At 33.1% G+C, this 16,591-nt stretch overlaps 1 protein-coding gene and 1 long non-coding RNA gene across 7 annotated transcripts; one reads left to right on the forward strand and one right to left on the reverse strand.

Moving 5' to 3' along the window:
- Window positions 1–1,203: 1,203 nt before the first annotated feature.
- LOC106116310 (uncharacterized) lies at window positions 1,204–5,291 on the forward strand. 6 transcript variants are annotated; one of them, XR_001227805.1, is made up of 4 exons: window positions 1,204–1,757; window positions 3,511–3,696; window positions 4,259–4,470; window positions 4,766–5,291. It is a non-coding gene; the product is annotated as an uncharacterized LOC106116310 (long non-coding RNA). The 6 variants fall into 6 exon arrangements; XR_001227802.1 differs by lacking the exon at window positions 1,204–1,757 and adding an exon at window positions 1,899–2,423; XR_001227804.1 differs by lacking the exons at window positions 1,204–1,757; window positions 3,511–3,696 and adding exons at window positions 3,714–3,728; window positions 3,995–4,175.
- A 2,227-nt stretch (window positions 5,292–7,518) lies between these two features.
- LOC106116303 (facilitated trehalose transporter Tret1-like) lies at window positions 7,519–15,234 on the reverse strand. Its single transcript, XM_013310080.1, has 7 exons — window positions 14,901–15,234; window positions 11,607–11,762; window positions 10,405–10,607; window positions 9,682–9,868; window positions 8,876–9,255; window positions 8,244–8,352; window positions 7,519–8,131 (listed from the first exon to the last, which is right to left on the reverse strand). Exons 1-7 carry the CDS (start codon window positions 14,971–14,973, stop codon window positions 7,800–7,802), a joined length of 1,440 nt encoding a protein of 479 aa, XP_013165534.1. The 5' UTR covers window positions 14,974–15,234; the 3' UTR covers window positions 7,519–7,799.
- Between the last annotated feature and the right edge of the window lie 1,357 nt (window positions 15,235–16,591).

Raw genomic sequence — 16,591 nt, forward strand, 5'->3', positions numbered from 1 at the left:
GTCGGTCGTCGTCGTCGGTCGTCGTCGTCGGTCGTCGTCGTCGTCGTCGTCGTCGTCGGTCAGCGCCTCCTCGAGCAGCCGCATGCCGGTTTGCTGCTCCTCAAACAATGCGCGCCATCAGTCTTCTGGTGGTGTCCGTAGATCTTCAATTTGTGCCGGCACCGATCCCACTTCTAATGTCGGAGAAACACTTTTCTCAACGACATCTGTAGTGGTTGAAGACTTCGTGGGCGTCATTTAGGGTAAAGTGCAAGCACAAAACACGATGACCCAACTCGATCCGTCTTCACTTCACGACTATATTCGTAACAACTGTCAAAACGCCTTATATAAAGATGGTGCCTCGACCCCTCTCAAGCCCACCTGGCTCTGCGCTGATTGGTCGTTACTTAAATTACGATAATAATGTTATTTAGTCTAGGAAAAACGTAACTTATAAAGTAAGATCAAATTAAAAGTTATTAGAAGCTTTTACAATATCAATAAACATTAAAAATTGCACACAATGCGTTAAACAGTAATTCAGTTGACAATGGCTACTTAATAACTTCCTACTTTAAATATATTGTTAGCTGAGGGTGGAACTTAAAAATAATGGTAGGGTGATGTCAATATAAGAGACCGCACCCTCATTTTCGGGCCACACTCGCCACCGAACACTGAAGCTAGCGGAAGCTCTGCCCGTTTGACTAGCCAAAATAATTAATCATTTTAACTCTGATAGTTGATTAAGTTAGTGTTGTATTTTTAAATCATTTTAGTGTTAATTACATTTATTCAATTCTGTTAGTTTTCTTATTAATTCAAAAAGTACTGTAGTAGTGTATAAGAGATAGTTTTTTTTAATTTTCCCTGCTTCTGATCCCTAAGATCATAAGTGGGATAGAGAAACTCCCACGTCCTTGTTTGTACATCCTGATACGATGTGTTTCCATTGTTATTTCTTTAATTGGCTAGTCATACGATCAGAAATATATTTTTGGTAATTGTAACTACCCTTGTTTAAAAGGACAAATTAGCACTTTGTTTTCGGTGTTTGGTATAATATACGTAAGTAAGACGTGATGTGACAGTGTGATCAAGTTTTATAATGTCAACTTTGGTGAGTACGTTCCAATTATTTTATTCTCCGTTTTAAAATAACAAATAGAAGTTGAATTTGTTAGTTTGTTGTGAAATTTTTTAAATGGCTCAACTTTAATATTTTGCCGTGCTTACCCTGCTGATCAATTATTTACCGTAACTTGAATACGTTGCTTCGAATTACGTCTAATTTTAAATACTTGCTAAAAAAAAAGAAAACATGCCTAATAAGAGGCGGCAGAATAGAAGTCGGTCGCGAAATCGCAGATCGCATTCTAGCCAACATGATTCGCGCTACAGACGACGTAGCCCTTCTAGCAATATTTTAACCGAAACAATGCAACAAATTTTAAATAGATTGGTGTCATTAGAGGAACAACAGATAGTGTCTTCATCTCATCGGAAGGAGCAAAGTGGCCGCGCCACAGTGGAAGTGGCCAGGTCCGCGGTGCCTGTGACATTCATCAGCACCGAGCCCGTTCCTGCCTTTGAGCCTGCCGTGTCGATGCCGCCGCCGTCGCAGTTAAGCGAAGCTATGACTGCTAGGTCGCTTCAAGGGCGCGCAAGGCGGATGGCTTCAACGACTCCGTCCTCACTGGAGCGTCCCGCGAGCGCTACGCCAGGCCAGCGCCGCCGATCGCATCATCGATGCGATACGATCCATAAATATACCGGTGAGATCTAACGAGTCTTATTATATTTCTAATTTTGATCCGAGTGTATATGACATAGAGACATGGTGTGAAGAAGTAGACCGTGCTAAGTCATCTAATAATTGGAGTGATCACGAATGTCTTTTGTTTTTTATCACAAAGTATTTTGCTCCACCTAGAGATTCGGTTCTCATTGGTCCAACCACGTCCGAATGGACAATCATTAATTTGGTGTTACATGGGCCTCTCGTCTTCAAGAACGGAAGTGTAGTCATTTTTCCCTTCGTACATATTTCACAGTCATATAATACATTCATATCCTCTGTCTTAACTTCGAATCCGTAAGTATTCAGTAATTTCACAAGATCTCGTGCATTCAAATGACCCATACGCTCATGCCACAAACGTATATCCACATTCATAGCAACTAATGCGTCGTTTATTCTATTCTTTACTTCTCTCACTCTGTATAAGTTACCCACATGATCGGCTGTCATTTTGACAATGCCCTTTTTAGCAGTGACATAAGCAACGCCACGTTTAAAAAGAACATTATGATCATTGTCAGTTATTTTGGCAACTGAATTTAAATTACTTCTTAAATTGGGAACGTACAAAGTATCGCGAAGCATAATGCTGAGCAAAAAGCTGATGTTTTCTTCTGAGAAGATTTCCAAGAACCATGTGGTAATTACATTGTGTTTTTTAGTACAATAGTACTATATTTTGTTGTTTGACTATTATTCTATATCACTACATATCAAATAAAGTATCAATGACTACACTTTATATTTTATGTACGTAAATAAATCTTATTCCATATTTACGTTAAAATGTTGCTAAATGTTTTTATATTAGTAATTACTTAGGAAAAGTCAATGAAATTAAATTGTATAGAAGTTCTTAATAACATAAAAGGTAATGCTTCATAAAACAGAATGAAGCCAAATTTCCATTACATATATCTTAAACGATAGGGAATATTCTTACACTGTTTTGGAAGTTTTTTTTGGAGTCGTAACTTAAGTTGAAAAAAAAAACGAAGAAAACTACATAGGGTAAGTTAAGTTTGGAACAATAGAAAAGCGCAGGATAAGTAAAGCTAGGTTTATAACATGTAATAAAACACCAAAAGCAAAGTGGAAAGGTTAGGTTTGGAACATTTTTAATACCATAAAAAAACATCGAAAAAGCGAAAATATTTTCTATTATAACATGTGATTTTATAAAATTTGTGAGTGTCAGCATACCTGTTACAAAACTGAAAACATATGAAACAATTTTATTATCTCAATGAAATAAATTAAGACCCCGAAAAAAATCTTCATAGCAATATATTCATCTTCAGCAATAATACTCATGATGATCATTTCCTAAAGTTTAAAATTGATTTTACGAAGACTTGGTTTGATTCGCTGTTGTAAAGTTGTACCAAATAAAATTATTATTCAAATATTAAAAGACTTTGTTTATTGTTGTGTTTGGGTTGGACTTTAAAATGGGAGTGTACTTTCCAATCACAAATTGACCGAAATTTATTATTAAAAAGTACACATCTTTAGGTTTGTTTATAATAAAATTATGAATAACATCAACAATATGTGATCTTATAAAAATAAAGATATCTGTAATAGTTTATTTTTCTAAATAAACTAAGTTACCAGCAGTTACATCCAACCTCTGAAGTTTCTGTAACTTATTAAATTATAAGAATAAGCTTTGTATTGAACATTGTATGAACAACTTATCAATTTTTAATACTTTCTGTTTTTAGGTGTGAAACAATTAAAAAGCAGTACAAAACATAACCTATGGATTCACAGAAATAGAATTTGAATAGAATAAAATTTTACATTCTATTCATATTTAAAAGAACTAAATGTCAAACTAGAAATTACGACCTTTTGCTGATTTGCTGAAAAGTAAATTTACAACAAAAATTGATGAAAATAACATAAAAGTAAGAACAAGACATATGCCAAATTCTACATGGTAAGTGGTAAATATTAAGTAATTCCCAAAGCACATATTTCCAGCAATTATTTGAACAATTTTAACCTTTTAAATTGGCTTGATATTTAGTATAAAATGGTTTGCTCCAAACATGAAAAAGATTCAATAATAAAAATTAACTTAAACATTATTTAGGTCGTGTGTAGAATATCTCTCTGTTATTGTTTCAAATATTGTAGATCAAACTAAATTGGTCATGTCATGACAAGTTTTTCAAACTAATTTGATTTTTGATTCTATCATAGACATTTCACAAAAATGGGCAGACAATAAAAGTTCCAAAAAATCTGTACCTGTAGAAAACTAATCATCATTTTTACATGGTTTGTGAGTTCCATCATTGTAGAGAATTGAATTTCAAAGAAGTTTTGTAAGTAAATGGGGAGAAATCTATATAATCAAAGAAAACCAGTTTTTTTTAATAAGGTATGTAATTAGGTGAAAAGCAATAATTAAATTGATTATGTTGTAGACTTTAATCAATTAATTACCATTTCATACTGTTGCAGATGAATGATTGCACCTCTTCAAGTTCTACAGAATTATTAAATGAAGGAATCTGCTTCAGAATTACTGACTGCATGTCGCTGCAACATCTGTGCTACAAAGTTTGATTGTTTGAAATATTGTAATTCTAAATTAAATTTTGAAAAATAACTTTTTATATGGAGTAGTTAAACCACAAATCTAAAAAAGAGTCACCATGGTGCAGGAAATGCTAGTAATTATATTAATGTCAATATTGATATATAGGTGTGTAACCTGTAGATTTAGTGTTTTATATTAGTTTGATGTTAATATGAATGATGCCTCCTAAGCTCATTATTTTTCCTAGTTAAGAAGTCTATAGGTTACACATCTATGGAGAATAGTAATAACAAAAGAGTTAATATGTGGAATCTTTAGGTTCATGATAATTTTATGAATTCATTTGAGAAGTAAAACTTAAATATTGTATTCTATTTTTACATTACATAATATTTAACATGACTTGTACATTTGCAATGTTTTGATAGGAAAAGTTTGGATTAGGGGACTATTTGGAGAGTCTGCAGTGCAGTTGGCGCTTGACCGGATCATATTTTACATATCCAGGTATGATCTCCGCTATATAGTAATGCGTTCTTCGAATTTCTTGATAACATCCATCCGACATTCTTACTGTAATTACAAATTGCATACAACTGCATAGAAATTCAAAGATATGTGTGAAGTCAACCAACCCTCACTGGCTCTGCGTTGTTGAATAAAACCTAGTCGCATTCTTGAGGGTAGGCTCAGAGCTCCTCAGTAAAGTATAGTGTCTGCGTATAGTGAGCTTGATGATGACGATTTGTTTTGCTTCAATGCATATTGTCTTGTTAGCAATTTTCTAAATGTTTTACCAACAGATAGGAGCTAATCTCTTTCCAGTGTTATTCTATTTCTCCCGACGAGAGTGACGCTACTACTCCAGTTCTATCAGAAAATATGACCTATCAAATAAACAAACTGGAACAAATAAGCATTATCAAAGTTGGGGTATTTTGTTGGTGAACTAAACAATAATGGTATTATTACGAAAGCAGTGATCATTATGTTGCGTTCTTAAAATATGTTCGCTTTAGTCAGAAGATTAAAGTTGCAATTAACGAAATTGTTTTATTTTTCCAAAATTGTTTTCCCTCGAATAATAATTTCAAACGTCAAAAAGGAAACTGACAGATTGATTTTTTAGGTTGGTAGCAACGTAGACTTGTTCATAATATTGCTAGCATTGAAAATGACAATTTTTATTCTCCGTTTGTGTTTCTAATTAGTCAAGAGTCCCGTCTCTTATTTTATATACTCTTTGGTCTTGTAATACTTATTTTTATTCGCGTACATAGCTCATTGTATTTCAATATTATTATTATTCTGTCGCCTCGAGCTATCCTCTTCCAAAATTTTTATTTTTAATATTTACACCGTAGGTAAATCATCACGGGATTCCATTGCGCATCTAAAGTTGTTGTAACTCGCTGGTAAACTATATAGCAATAATATTGACAACAAATCCTTATGTATTTCGATTCCAATATCGTTCAGTTTGTCTACAGCGTCCACAAAATTTGAAATATGTTCACGCACATCCTCGCCTTCTTGCATACGGTGTAAAGTTAACTGCTTTAATAAAATTGCTTTACGTGCAGGTCCCTTTGATGCATATATAGACTCTAGTTTCAACCACACATCCCGTGCAGTCACGCACCTTCTTACGTGCTTTAACTCACTCGGACTAATTGATAAAATCAGATCTGCCTTCGCCTTTTCGTCTGCAGCTAACCATTCATCTGTCAATTTTTCATTTCCTGGTGTGGAACAAGGTCTTACATTTCTTCCACTAACGTATTGCCAACCTTCCGTTTTCGTTAACAATGTTTGTACTTGTATTTTCAACGTTTCATAATTATCTTTGTCCAGTAACTCTATTCGCACCGACTGAGCCATAATTATAAAAACGTTTTATATTTACTAGGTTTTGTGCTGGGCTGGGCCCATAACCTGATGAATAACACAAGTTTACTTGGGAAAATTTATTTATGAAAGACAATGAAAAATATTTGACGTATGACAGATGTACACTTTTCTTATCATAAACTAAAACCAGCCAGTGCACATCTCAGCAGATTACAAACTCCAACAAATAATTTTGTTAAGTTTTGAACCGGCGACTGCTATCCTTAATCTACAGCTTGTCCTAAGACAAAGGCCTCCTCTATATTTTGTTAGAAAGCTATAGAATTATTGAAAAATAAAATCTTACTAATATTATAAATGCGAATGTTTAGATGGATGGATGTTTGAAGGTATATCTAGAACGGCTAAACGGGACTTAATGAAATTTGGCATACATATAGAACATAGCCTGAAGGAACATATAGGCTACTAAATATGTTTTTTTTAATACCGCGCGGACGGAGTCGCGGGTGACCGCTAATAAAATAAAGGAATAACTTAATTGAAAAAGGTTTATTGAAAGACACAACTACATTCTTCTACATTCATTTAACAGTGGTAGAGCCCGTTTTAATATCTTCGCAAGAATTGGTCCGGCTTACCCGGTGAAATACCACGACCACACAAAAGACAGGCGTGAAGTGGAAGTAATTCCGCGTTTCGTCTGATGAGTGTGCGTTCCGGTTTACTGTAAATTTTTTCCTTGACAGATACCAGAGTACCTACATTATTTGCAACATTTTTAACGATTCCATCACGAATTTATGTAAGTAAATATACAAAATTATGTATCTAAGATGTATTTAAAAAGTATTGCTCATTGTAGTAATTTAAATTGTTGAAAAGAAAATTTTTCTCGCATACTTATGTATTAGCTGTCACCCGCGACTCCTTCCGCGCGAAATTAAAAAAAACTTAATAAGTAACCTATGTATTCTTCGATGTTCTACATCTATGATAAGTTTCAGCGAGATCAATTCAGCTGTTTATATGGGGAAAAAGAAAAGGGCTGTTTTTACGGTTTTCTCGTCAATTATTCGATTTTTTATCTACTTCTAAACCTTCTCTAGACCTCCATGAACATTTCAAGACCAAGATAAGATAAATCCGTCCAGCCGTTCTCGAGTTTTAGTAACACTAACGAACAGCAATTGATTTTTATATATATAAAGCAAGAAGAAACAGAATCATTGTATTTGGTTTAAATATGTACGTACTGTAATACTAAATATTCTTATGTAGTTATTGATAAAGAAAAAGCAGGTAATACGGCTTATAATATTTAATATTTCTCTTTATACATGATTAAAATATTTTAAAGATCTAACATAAAGCTACTTTTAAACATAAAATTAAACACAAATAATAATCTTGATATAAAAGTCTTTTGTAACTTTTAATTTGGTAACCATTACTACAGACATCTCCAACACGAAACAAGACACAAGATTTCTTTAAATATCTTCTTATGTCTTCCTGAACACCTTAGGTGCCATGTATATATCTTATACAGACATGCACATTTTTATATTTAAACACATCTCAACAAAAAAAAATGAGTTTTTTATACGGTCACTTATGGTTTGGCACTGCGGGTGTTAAATCGTCTCCATTTTCTAAATCTTTTTTAATTTTATCCCCTTCAAAGTACTCCTGTATTTCTCTAAATGTTTTCCCTTTCGTTTCAGGTACGCAGTAATATATAAATATACAAGTAATCAAACAGCAACCACTGAACAACCAGTAAGTAATCGCTGGACCTAACACAATGGTAAGCGTCGAGAAATACTTAGTCGTTATAAAGACAGACAATGTGTTGATTATCAAACTTATAGACACGCCAAAAGCTCTCGCCGGACCATCGAATAATTCCGCAACTAGAAGCCAAATTAGTGACCCCATTCCTGAAAAAGATTTAAATTAATTGAATGTCATACAATTTCTATGTGTTCTAATCTAGCATAGTAACCTTTAACCGCAAATAAATCTACAAATTCGATTTGTCTTGATATTTACCTGCGCTATAACAATATACAACAAGGATAAGTGATATTAAAGGCAAGTAATTCAAGAATCCTTGAACTTCAGTATCCTCTCTCAATTTAAAGAACGCACCCAATCCAACCTGAAAAAAAAAATATTTTAACCAATCCAACTAAGCGCTAGGCTTGTTATATGATTTAACACAACAGTTCAATGTCGGCAATCGAACCCACGACCGATGTTCGGTAGCATGTTAGTCCGAGGCTTTAACCAATAAATTACATTCGGAGAATAATTACACTAGCCTTTCCCTTCTCACCCTTTTCTTATGAGGAAAGGGAATTTTACCTAGAAGGTGACGCAGAGAAAGGGTAAATATTTGTACTCTTTCTGTATGTCCCTTGCACCGTTGATTAATCGGCAATTGTATTCACAAGTACATGCCGTAGAGAGAGGGCGTCAGTCGATGTCAGACCTTTGGACCGGCAGCACGTGTCGGTACGTAAACAAGCCAAATATAACACAACGAATCCTATACGGATGTCTATGGGCAGCGGTCGTTACGCCTTTTCCTCCAATTCATGTGGCCGCTTACCAGTTTGCCTCTTATAATATAAAAAACACTTGATAGAGTTTAAATATAAGTTTAATATATCTATACTTACCAAACCAATAAGCATTCCTATCAACGAAGATATTAATATCTGTTTCCTTTTGAACCTATCCATCATAACAGTGGTACAGAAGCTCGCAAAGACTTGTATTACACCAATTACAACGGAAGCCATTTCTGGCTTAACCTTCGTCCTTGTTGATACAAGAATAGTTTGCAAATAAAGTGATACAGCGTTGAACCCAACTAGCTGTGATCCAGCACATAAAATCATAGCTACAGCCAGACATTTTAGGACAACTTTATTCTTTAATAATGAAATTTTGTCAACTTTATTTTCCGTCGATAACGCGTAACTTGCTATCTCCTCTTTTGCCAGTTGGTCGTTACCGCGAAGAACTTTTAATACGTTATAAGCTTCATTTGTTTTACCTGGAAGCGAATTAAAAATAGAAGACTATCAATATATTTCTTCACCTCACTGATCTATACATGGATAGGCTATAAAGCTATTTATTTCTATTTGATTTCCGCCATTTTGGCGCTGACGGTTGCGGTTGGTAGCATTGACGATTCAAACTAAAAATAGAAATGGAACTGTCAGGATCTTCAAACAGCCACATTTAAGTCGGAAAAAACAAAAGCTATCGTTCCCTAACAATTAGCAATGATCCACCTGAATCTATATTTTCTAACCGAGAATTTCCATAGCTTTGACACCTTAGTAAAATATTGTTATCCTTGCTTTTTCAAATAGAATAAAACGGATGAAACTGTTTGTGGAAAGAAAGAATACACTAACTCGTTTCAAAGACCTTGTAAAGTATAATATGAAACATATTCCTTAATAAACCTTACCTTTTGAATACAAAAAGAACGGACTGTCAGGCATAAACAGCAGCGGTATACTAACAATTATATTAATAATAGCAAATACAATATTAAATGTAGTATACGATGTGTATGGTCCCACGGACAATGTTATCACAATTCCCAAGGATGAGAATATCTGTAGAAAAGTGCCGAGAGAACCTCGCATTTCTTTCTGTAAAAAGAAAATGACATAGTTATCAAAATGTGAACATTCTTACAGCAATGGCTTGCAGCAATCGTAATCATTGTAACTGCCACCAAGAAGTTTAAAGCCCGCTACACACGTCCAGTTAAAACTTTGCAGTTTAAACTGAAGCATGACAGGCTTAATAGCAAAGGTTGTGCTTATTTAAGGTTTAGTGTGAAAATTTTGCGCCTAAGAGCTAATTAAGTAAACAATTTTGAGTACAACAATAGGAATAGATGCTGTTATTTATAAGTAGTCACATAACAATGGGGGTCCCTCGTTTTTCGACTTAAAATATTTTGTTTTTATCTTATTTCTTACTAATCTTACTAATATTATAAATGTGAATGTTTAGATGGATAGATGTTTCTTTGAATGTATCTCCACAACGGCTGAACGGATCGCAATGAAATTTGGCATACATATAGAACACAGTCTGGAAGATCACACAGACTATGTTTTTTATTCGCGCGGACAGAGTCGCGGGCGACAGCTAATATCAAAATAACTTTAAAACTTACACTGGCAATTTCTGAAGAGTAAATAGGCACAACAGTGAATACAAAAGAATCAGTTGCACCGATGATTGCTCGACCCAGAATTAACATCCACACATCAGAAACAAATATGTATATAATACTGACAATGATCTTTGGAATACAAGCTAATATCGCGCAATACTTTCTTCCGATACTGTCTATTAACATGCCTAAAGGGATATTCGCTGAAAGTAAAAAAAATAAGTTAGTACTTTTTTTTATATCATAAGGTGGCAAACGAGTGAGCGGCCACCTGAAATCGCTGAAGTAGCGAAGTGACCGTTGCCCATAGACATACGTAATTGCATATGCGTTGCCTACCTTTAATCGACGGAGGAGAGGATGCACAGAAATAAAATATTTTCCCTTACCGTGCATCCTCTCATCCGGAAAGTCCACTTCCACTTCCCATCCTTTCCTTATAAGAAAAGGGTGGGAAGGGAAAGAGGACTAAATTAGGCCTCCGGGACGCAAAACATTATTTATATAATATGAAATATTTAATGGTATAACGCTTAACCCTTAAATGGACGATTTTTTTTTTACGTTTTAAAAAAATATATTTGTGTAATAGACATCTATTACTGTCTAGGAAAAATGAGTAAAAAAATCTAGACATGAAGTACAAAATTCGTTCAGAAATAAGAACTAGTTGTCAAAATTAACAAAAAAATAAAATAAAGATAATTTTATCTGTGATGTTTAGTATGTTGTTTAAAAACAACATTGTCCATTTAAGGGTTAAGGAAAATCTCGTGATGCAACCAGCAAATATCTGCAAAGAAATTCAAAGATATTTGTGAAGTTAACACGCACTGGGCCAGCATTTACAATGACCTTGTCACCCCTAACTTAGTTTAGGCTCCGAGCACCTCAGTGGGGACGTATAGTGACCTGATGATGATACTACTTTAGAATAATCTTGATGTAAGATGTTAAGGCAAATAAAGAATTTCAAAATCTAAGTACCTGCATATTCAAAATATTTGTTGAAGTTGAAACAAAACATAAAGATGTAAAGCCAGATATTTTTTTGTATTTAAAAAAAAACATTAGACATTTCACAATAAGTGCCAGTTGTTTTTTTTCTGAATTTAAAAAAAAAAGTTTTCATTAGGTATATAAACCTTATTCGTTGACCCATGTAGTGTAGGATAAGGCCAGAGATATGATGAAATACTCACTGAACATGGTGCATAAAAATCCTATAGATACGATCCATGATCCCTCTTCCTCTGTAATTGTTCGGTATAAAGGTGTCTCCGTGGCATTGGTGAGTTTGACCAACATTGGCGAAGGCCATGCGACACTCATGCCAGTTGTCAGCACGCTTAAATTTACTGCAAAGATAAATTATAAACTAACTGTTGTTCTTATCTTATGTTGATTTTAAACTATGTACCTGATTAGTAGTAGAAACTGTTTACTATTTGTGATTACAAAGTAATTTATTACTCAATTAAAAGTCAAAGAAATTTAAAACAGACGAACAATTTTTTCGATGTTTTTTTTATTTATAAAATATTGCACTACAAATATAAAATGATTTGTAGTGCAAAAGTAATAGGGCGTTGCACTAAATTACGTTTTAGTTTCTTTGAGATATTTATTTATAGATAAAACTGGAAACAAAACCGGAAATGAAAACTGCAACCCAGTATGAAGATAGGCAAAACTAGTCTATAACTAGTTTTTAATTAATATACACGATGAAACACAGGATTTAATTATGTTAATCCAACAAAACAACGTTTGTAGAAAATAGAAACACATTTGAATAATAAGAGACAACAAAAAAAAATTAGTGTTAAAAATAAAATTAAATCAAAATAATAATATCTTTTTTTTTATTTATTTTAACATAATATCAAAAGTCTAAACCGGTTCTTCTGTGAGTTCTCATATATTTCTAAGCGTGTTTTACAATTATTTAATTTATTTAATATAGTTAAACGAAGATTAATATAAATTAGTCAGCTTTAGTGTGGGAAAATTGTCTTAATATCTCATTTACTTAGCAAATTATTTCCATAACATGGCTATTATTAGAATATTTACGTATTTTAAAATAGATGAATAATTTTTATGACTGTTTTGTATTTAAAATGGAATTTTCTGAGAATAATTAAATTTGAGAATGTAGTTAAAGTATTCCTTCGTTAATGACTAATTTAAAACTAGCTGTTTGCTGCGACTTCGTCAGCGGTGAATTAAAAACAAAAAAAAACTGTTACTCCTGCACACATAAACTACTACTTTACACGAAAGTAAAAGTCCCGTCAAAATTAGTCCATCATTTCCGAGATTACCCGGAACATGCGGAGAGACAGACAGACAAAAATTAAAGATTTGTTTTTCATTTTAATTTTATATTAGCTACTTCTTTAAAACATCGTGAGCGTGTAGTTTAAAAATTATAATTTGACTAGCTGTCGCCTGCGACTCCGTCCGCTTTAAAAACATAATGATGAGCCTCTGCGTTCTTACAGACTATGTTCTACATCTATACCATTTCAGCGAGATGCATGCAGCCGTTGCGGAGATCGTACCGTACGTATACGTTTGAACGTACGTCGTACATAGACGTACGTCCATGTACGTATCTTCAAACGTACATCCATCCATCTAAATATTCGCATCTATAATATTAGTAAGATATTACATACAGACATTCCATATCTATCAACTGTATAGATTTTTTTTACTACTATCGTGTTATAAATTCCTTTAACAATGCACGTGTTCGATGTTAGGCACATCCTGTGTTACATAACAGCGGTTACATTGTAGTCAAAGTAATTGACCCATACCTATTATGTAATATTACAAATGCAAAAGAATGTACAGATGGATGGATGTTTGTTAAAAAGAATCTACAGAACACCTCCAGGAATCTCATTGAAATTTGAAACAGACGTAGAACATTATATAGAAGAACACATGGTTCACTGAACGAAGTCGCTGGCGACAGCCAGTCTTACTATCTTTCTAATATTATATGTGCGAATGTTTGGATGTAGGGATAAATGTTTATTAGAAGGTATTTCTAAATCGGTTCAATAGATCTCGATGAAATTTAACGCAGATGTAGAACATAGTTTGGAATAACAGATAGGCTACAAAGTTTTTTTTTATCGCGCGGACAAAGTCACGGAAGACAACTAGTTATGTAATAAATGAAAATTAAAGCGCTCGTGTATCATTCTTGCTTGAAGTCTATACAATTGTTATTGTATATTATATAACTGTAATTAATATCACGTTTTTCTTTATTACAATCGTATTATAATCTATGTGAAAAAATTATTAAAATATTTTATTTTGATGTCAAGGAAAACTAGGAAAATATTTATTATGAAAACATTTGATTACCAAAATATAAGGACTTAATTTTAGTGGTGGTCTAAGGTTTCAAAGTCGTATCAATAACTTCGTCATCATCATCAACCTGCCTTTATCCCTATCGAGGGTCGTTACAGTATGTACTACTCCTCCATACATCTCTATCAGACGTCATATCCGACGTGTCAATAACTTCGTAAGTAATTATATTTAGCAGAATACTAAAAATGCAGAGGGAAACTTATTATTTTACATCGTACATTTCACCGTTTGATTAAAATTCTTACTGGCCATTGGAATAAAATAAAAGTAAGCGTGTATAAGTAAAAGGCTAGTAAATTAAACTTATTGTCACTTTTGACGCTAATTATTGAAGTTGTAAATCCATTATTTCCTCTTCCAGGCCACATACTATTGTGCTTTGAATAACCGAAATTGATTTTATTTTATTTCTTTTGGTTTTCAGTTTACGTAGATTTTTATTTTATATTCGAAATTCCTTTTAATGGCATTACGTATATTCGCGTGCATCCTCCCTAAACGGCCTGATAATGTATAAATAGCTGTCACCCACGACTACGTCCTCGCGGAATTAAAAAAAAAACAAAATTATTAGTCTATGTGTTCTTCCAGACTATGTATGCCAAATTTCATTTCGATCCGTTCAGCCGTTCTGGAGATAGCTTCAAACAAATATCCATCCATCTAAACATTCGCATTTATAATATTAGTAAGATATACCCGGAAAGTGTTACTTCGGAAGTTATATTTTACATTTGAGGAATAACGAATGACTGCCTTATAGATGTGATTGATTTCCGTATAAGAAACATAGAAGGAAACATGTCCAAATCCTGATAAGCGTCTTGGTCGTAAATTGTAAATACAAACTTTCATTTATTTCCTTCTTTCTGAACTTTGCATCTTTTAAAATATTTAAGTGCTTAATTTTTAGGTTATTAGAGAAGACAATGTTAAAGATGACTTTAAAAAAATAAATTTGTTTTTTAATTTGGAAACGTCGCTCGGAAAGAATTACCAAGTGAATATGACGAACAGACTCAATTAAAGAAAAAACATAAATTAAATATACAATTTGTCATATTTTATTCTGATATATTATAATGTAAACATACCGAAAATCACAACTGCATATTGTCGTAAAACTCCCGGTTCGGCGGAAAAGAAAAATTTCTGAGAAAACAACATTTTTGAATCACATATAAAACCTTTTTACACATAAATAAAATATCAATCAAAATGTTAATATTTTTTTTTATTTTACACTAAACCAGCCAGCACGCAATTTTTAACGAGCGACACTTCTGTACGCAACAAGAAATATTCAACATTGCAACAGACTCGGCTAGCCCTTTCACTAGTACCGTGAATTCTCACTGCAAAAATATACGAATAAAAACATATTGTTATCTCAGTTATTTCAAGGAGAATGAGCGGGATGACATGTTTTTGTACGACTGTTTCGTAGCAGCCCCCAGTTATTTACTAGTAGTGGTCATCATACCGCGTTAGTACGTCAATGATTCTCCCACCAAATAATGTATTAAGTTATTAGAATGGAGCAAAGATTTAGTGTTTGAAGTTCAAGGATAACATATTTTAATAGTCATCCGCGGAACGAAACATATCATATAGTATTATTAAAAAATCTACAAATGTCATTCAGTCCACAATTTATATTTATTTAAAAAATTGCTTTTGCTCTGGACTGACTGCATGCAATTTATAAAAATTGTCTATGTTATTGTCGCGTGCTTAAATTACTTTCTATTAAAAGTACCTTCAAAATAGGTCAATTGAAACCCACAGTTATGACATTTTTGACGGCCAAAAATTTTGGTTCCATGCACTTCTCATTCTTTCCTCAAACCTTATTAAGTAGAAACCTTCTAGACCTAGTATTCGAATGAGATGACCTTAAAAAACTTTAAAACCTTTGCACGTACAATCAACAAGATAAATAGGCTGAATTATTATAGAATAATTTCTTTACTTATATTTTTGTAAACAAACATATCTTTGTTATATTATTGTGTGTATTTGTGTAGAAATTATTCAACCAGATACCAACGCCAATAAGGATTTAGAAATAATAGAGTAATAGACTATTTTTTTATGTTATAAGGTGACAAACGAGCCAGCGACCACCTGAATTCCCCGAAACAGCGAAGAGACCATTACCCATAGACACCGATTTAATCGATGGAGAAGGAAACGCATGTAAACTGTTGCATAGAAATTATGTGTGTCAGTGACATATTCAACACTACGTTTAATCTGAGATTAAACGTTGTTAACTGATAATGTTTAATATTAAGATTCTTTAACATTTGAACAATCTAAAATATAATCCATAGATATTAAAGGCCAAGAGTTGTATCCTTGAAATTTCATCAAGGTAGTAAGTAAACTATGAAGAAATAATTTATCTTGCGTTTATCGTAATAATCGCATAGCACTCATAATAGACATAAGATACAACGTTTCTTTACGCAAATAAATATTACTCTTAACAGAAATTAAAAATCAAATAGGTTGACATGATAGTGTAAAGAGAATTAGGCCTACGTTTATATTCGCGCTCTTTTTCAAAGACTCTTTCCCGCAATCAATCAATCGTTCAAAAGTTATACTTCAATGATGGCGTGTTAAGTGAAACAATTTTGAGTTTTACACCAAAATTGCCGAACTTTTTAGTCTCAATATGATAAAATTTATATAATAAGTATTATAGAAGTAACCATTTGTTATTTATATACGTTTTGAAAGCTATTAAGTGCTATTAAGTATCGCCGTTACAACTCAA

This window comes from Papilio xuthus, unplaced genomic scaffold, assembly GCF_000836235.2.
Source record: "Papilio xuthus unplaced genomic scaffold, Pxut_1.1 DF827756.1, whole genome shotgun sequence".
Lineage (NCBI taxonomy): Eukaryota > Metazoa > Arthropoda > Insecta > Lepidoptera > Papilionidae > Papilio > Papilio xuthus.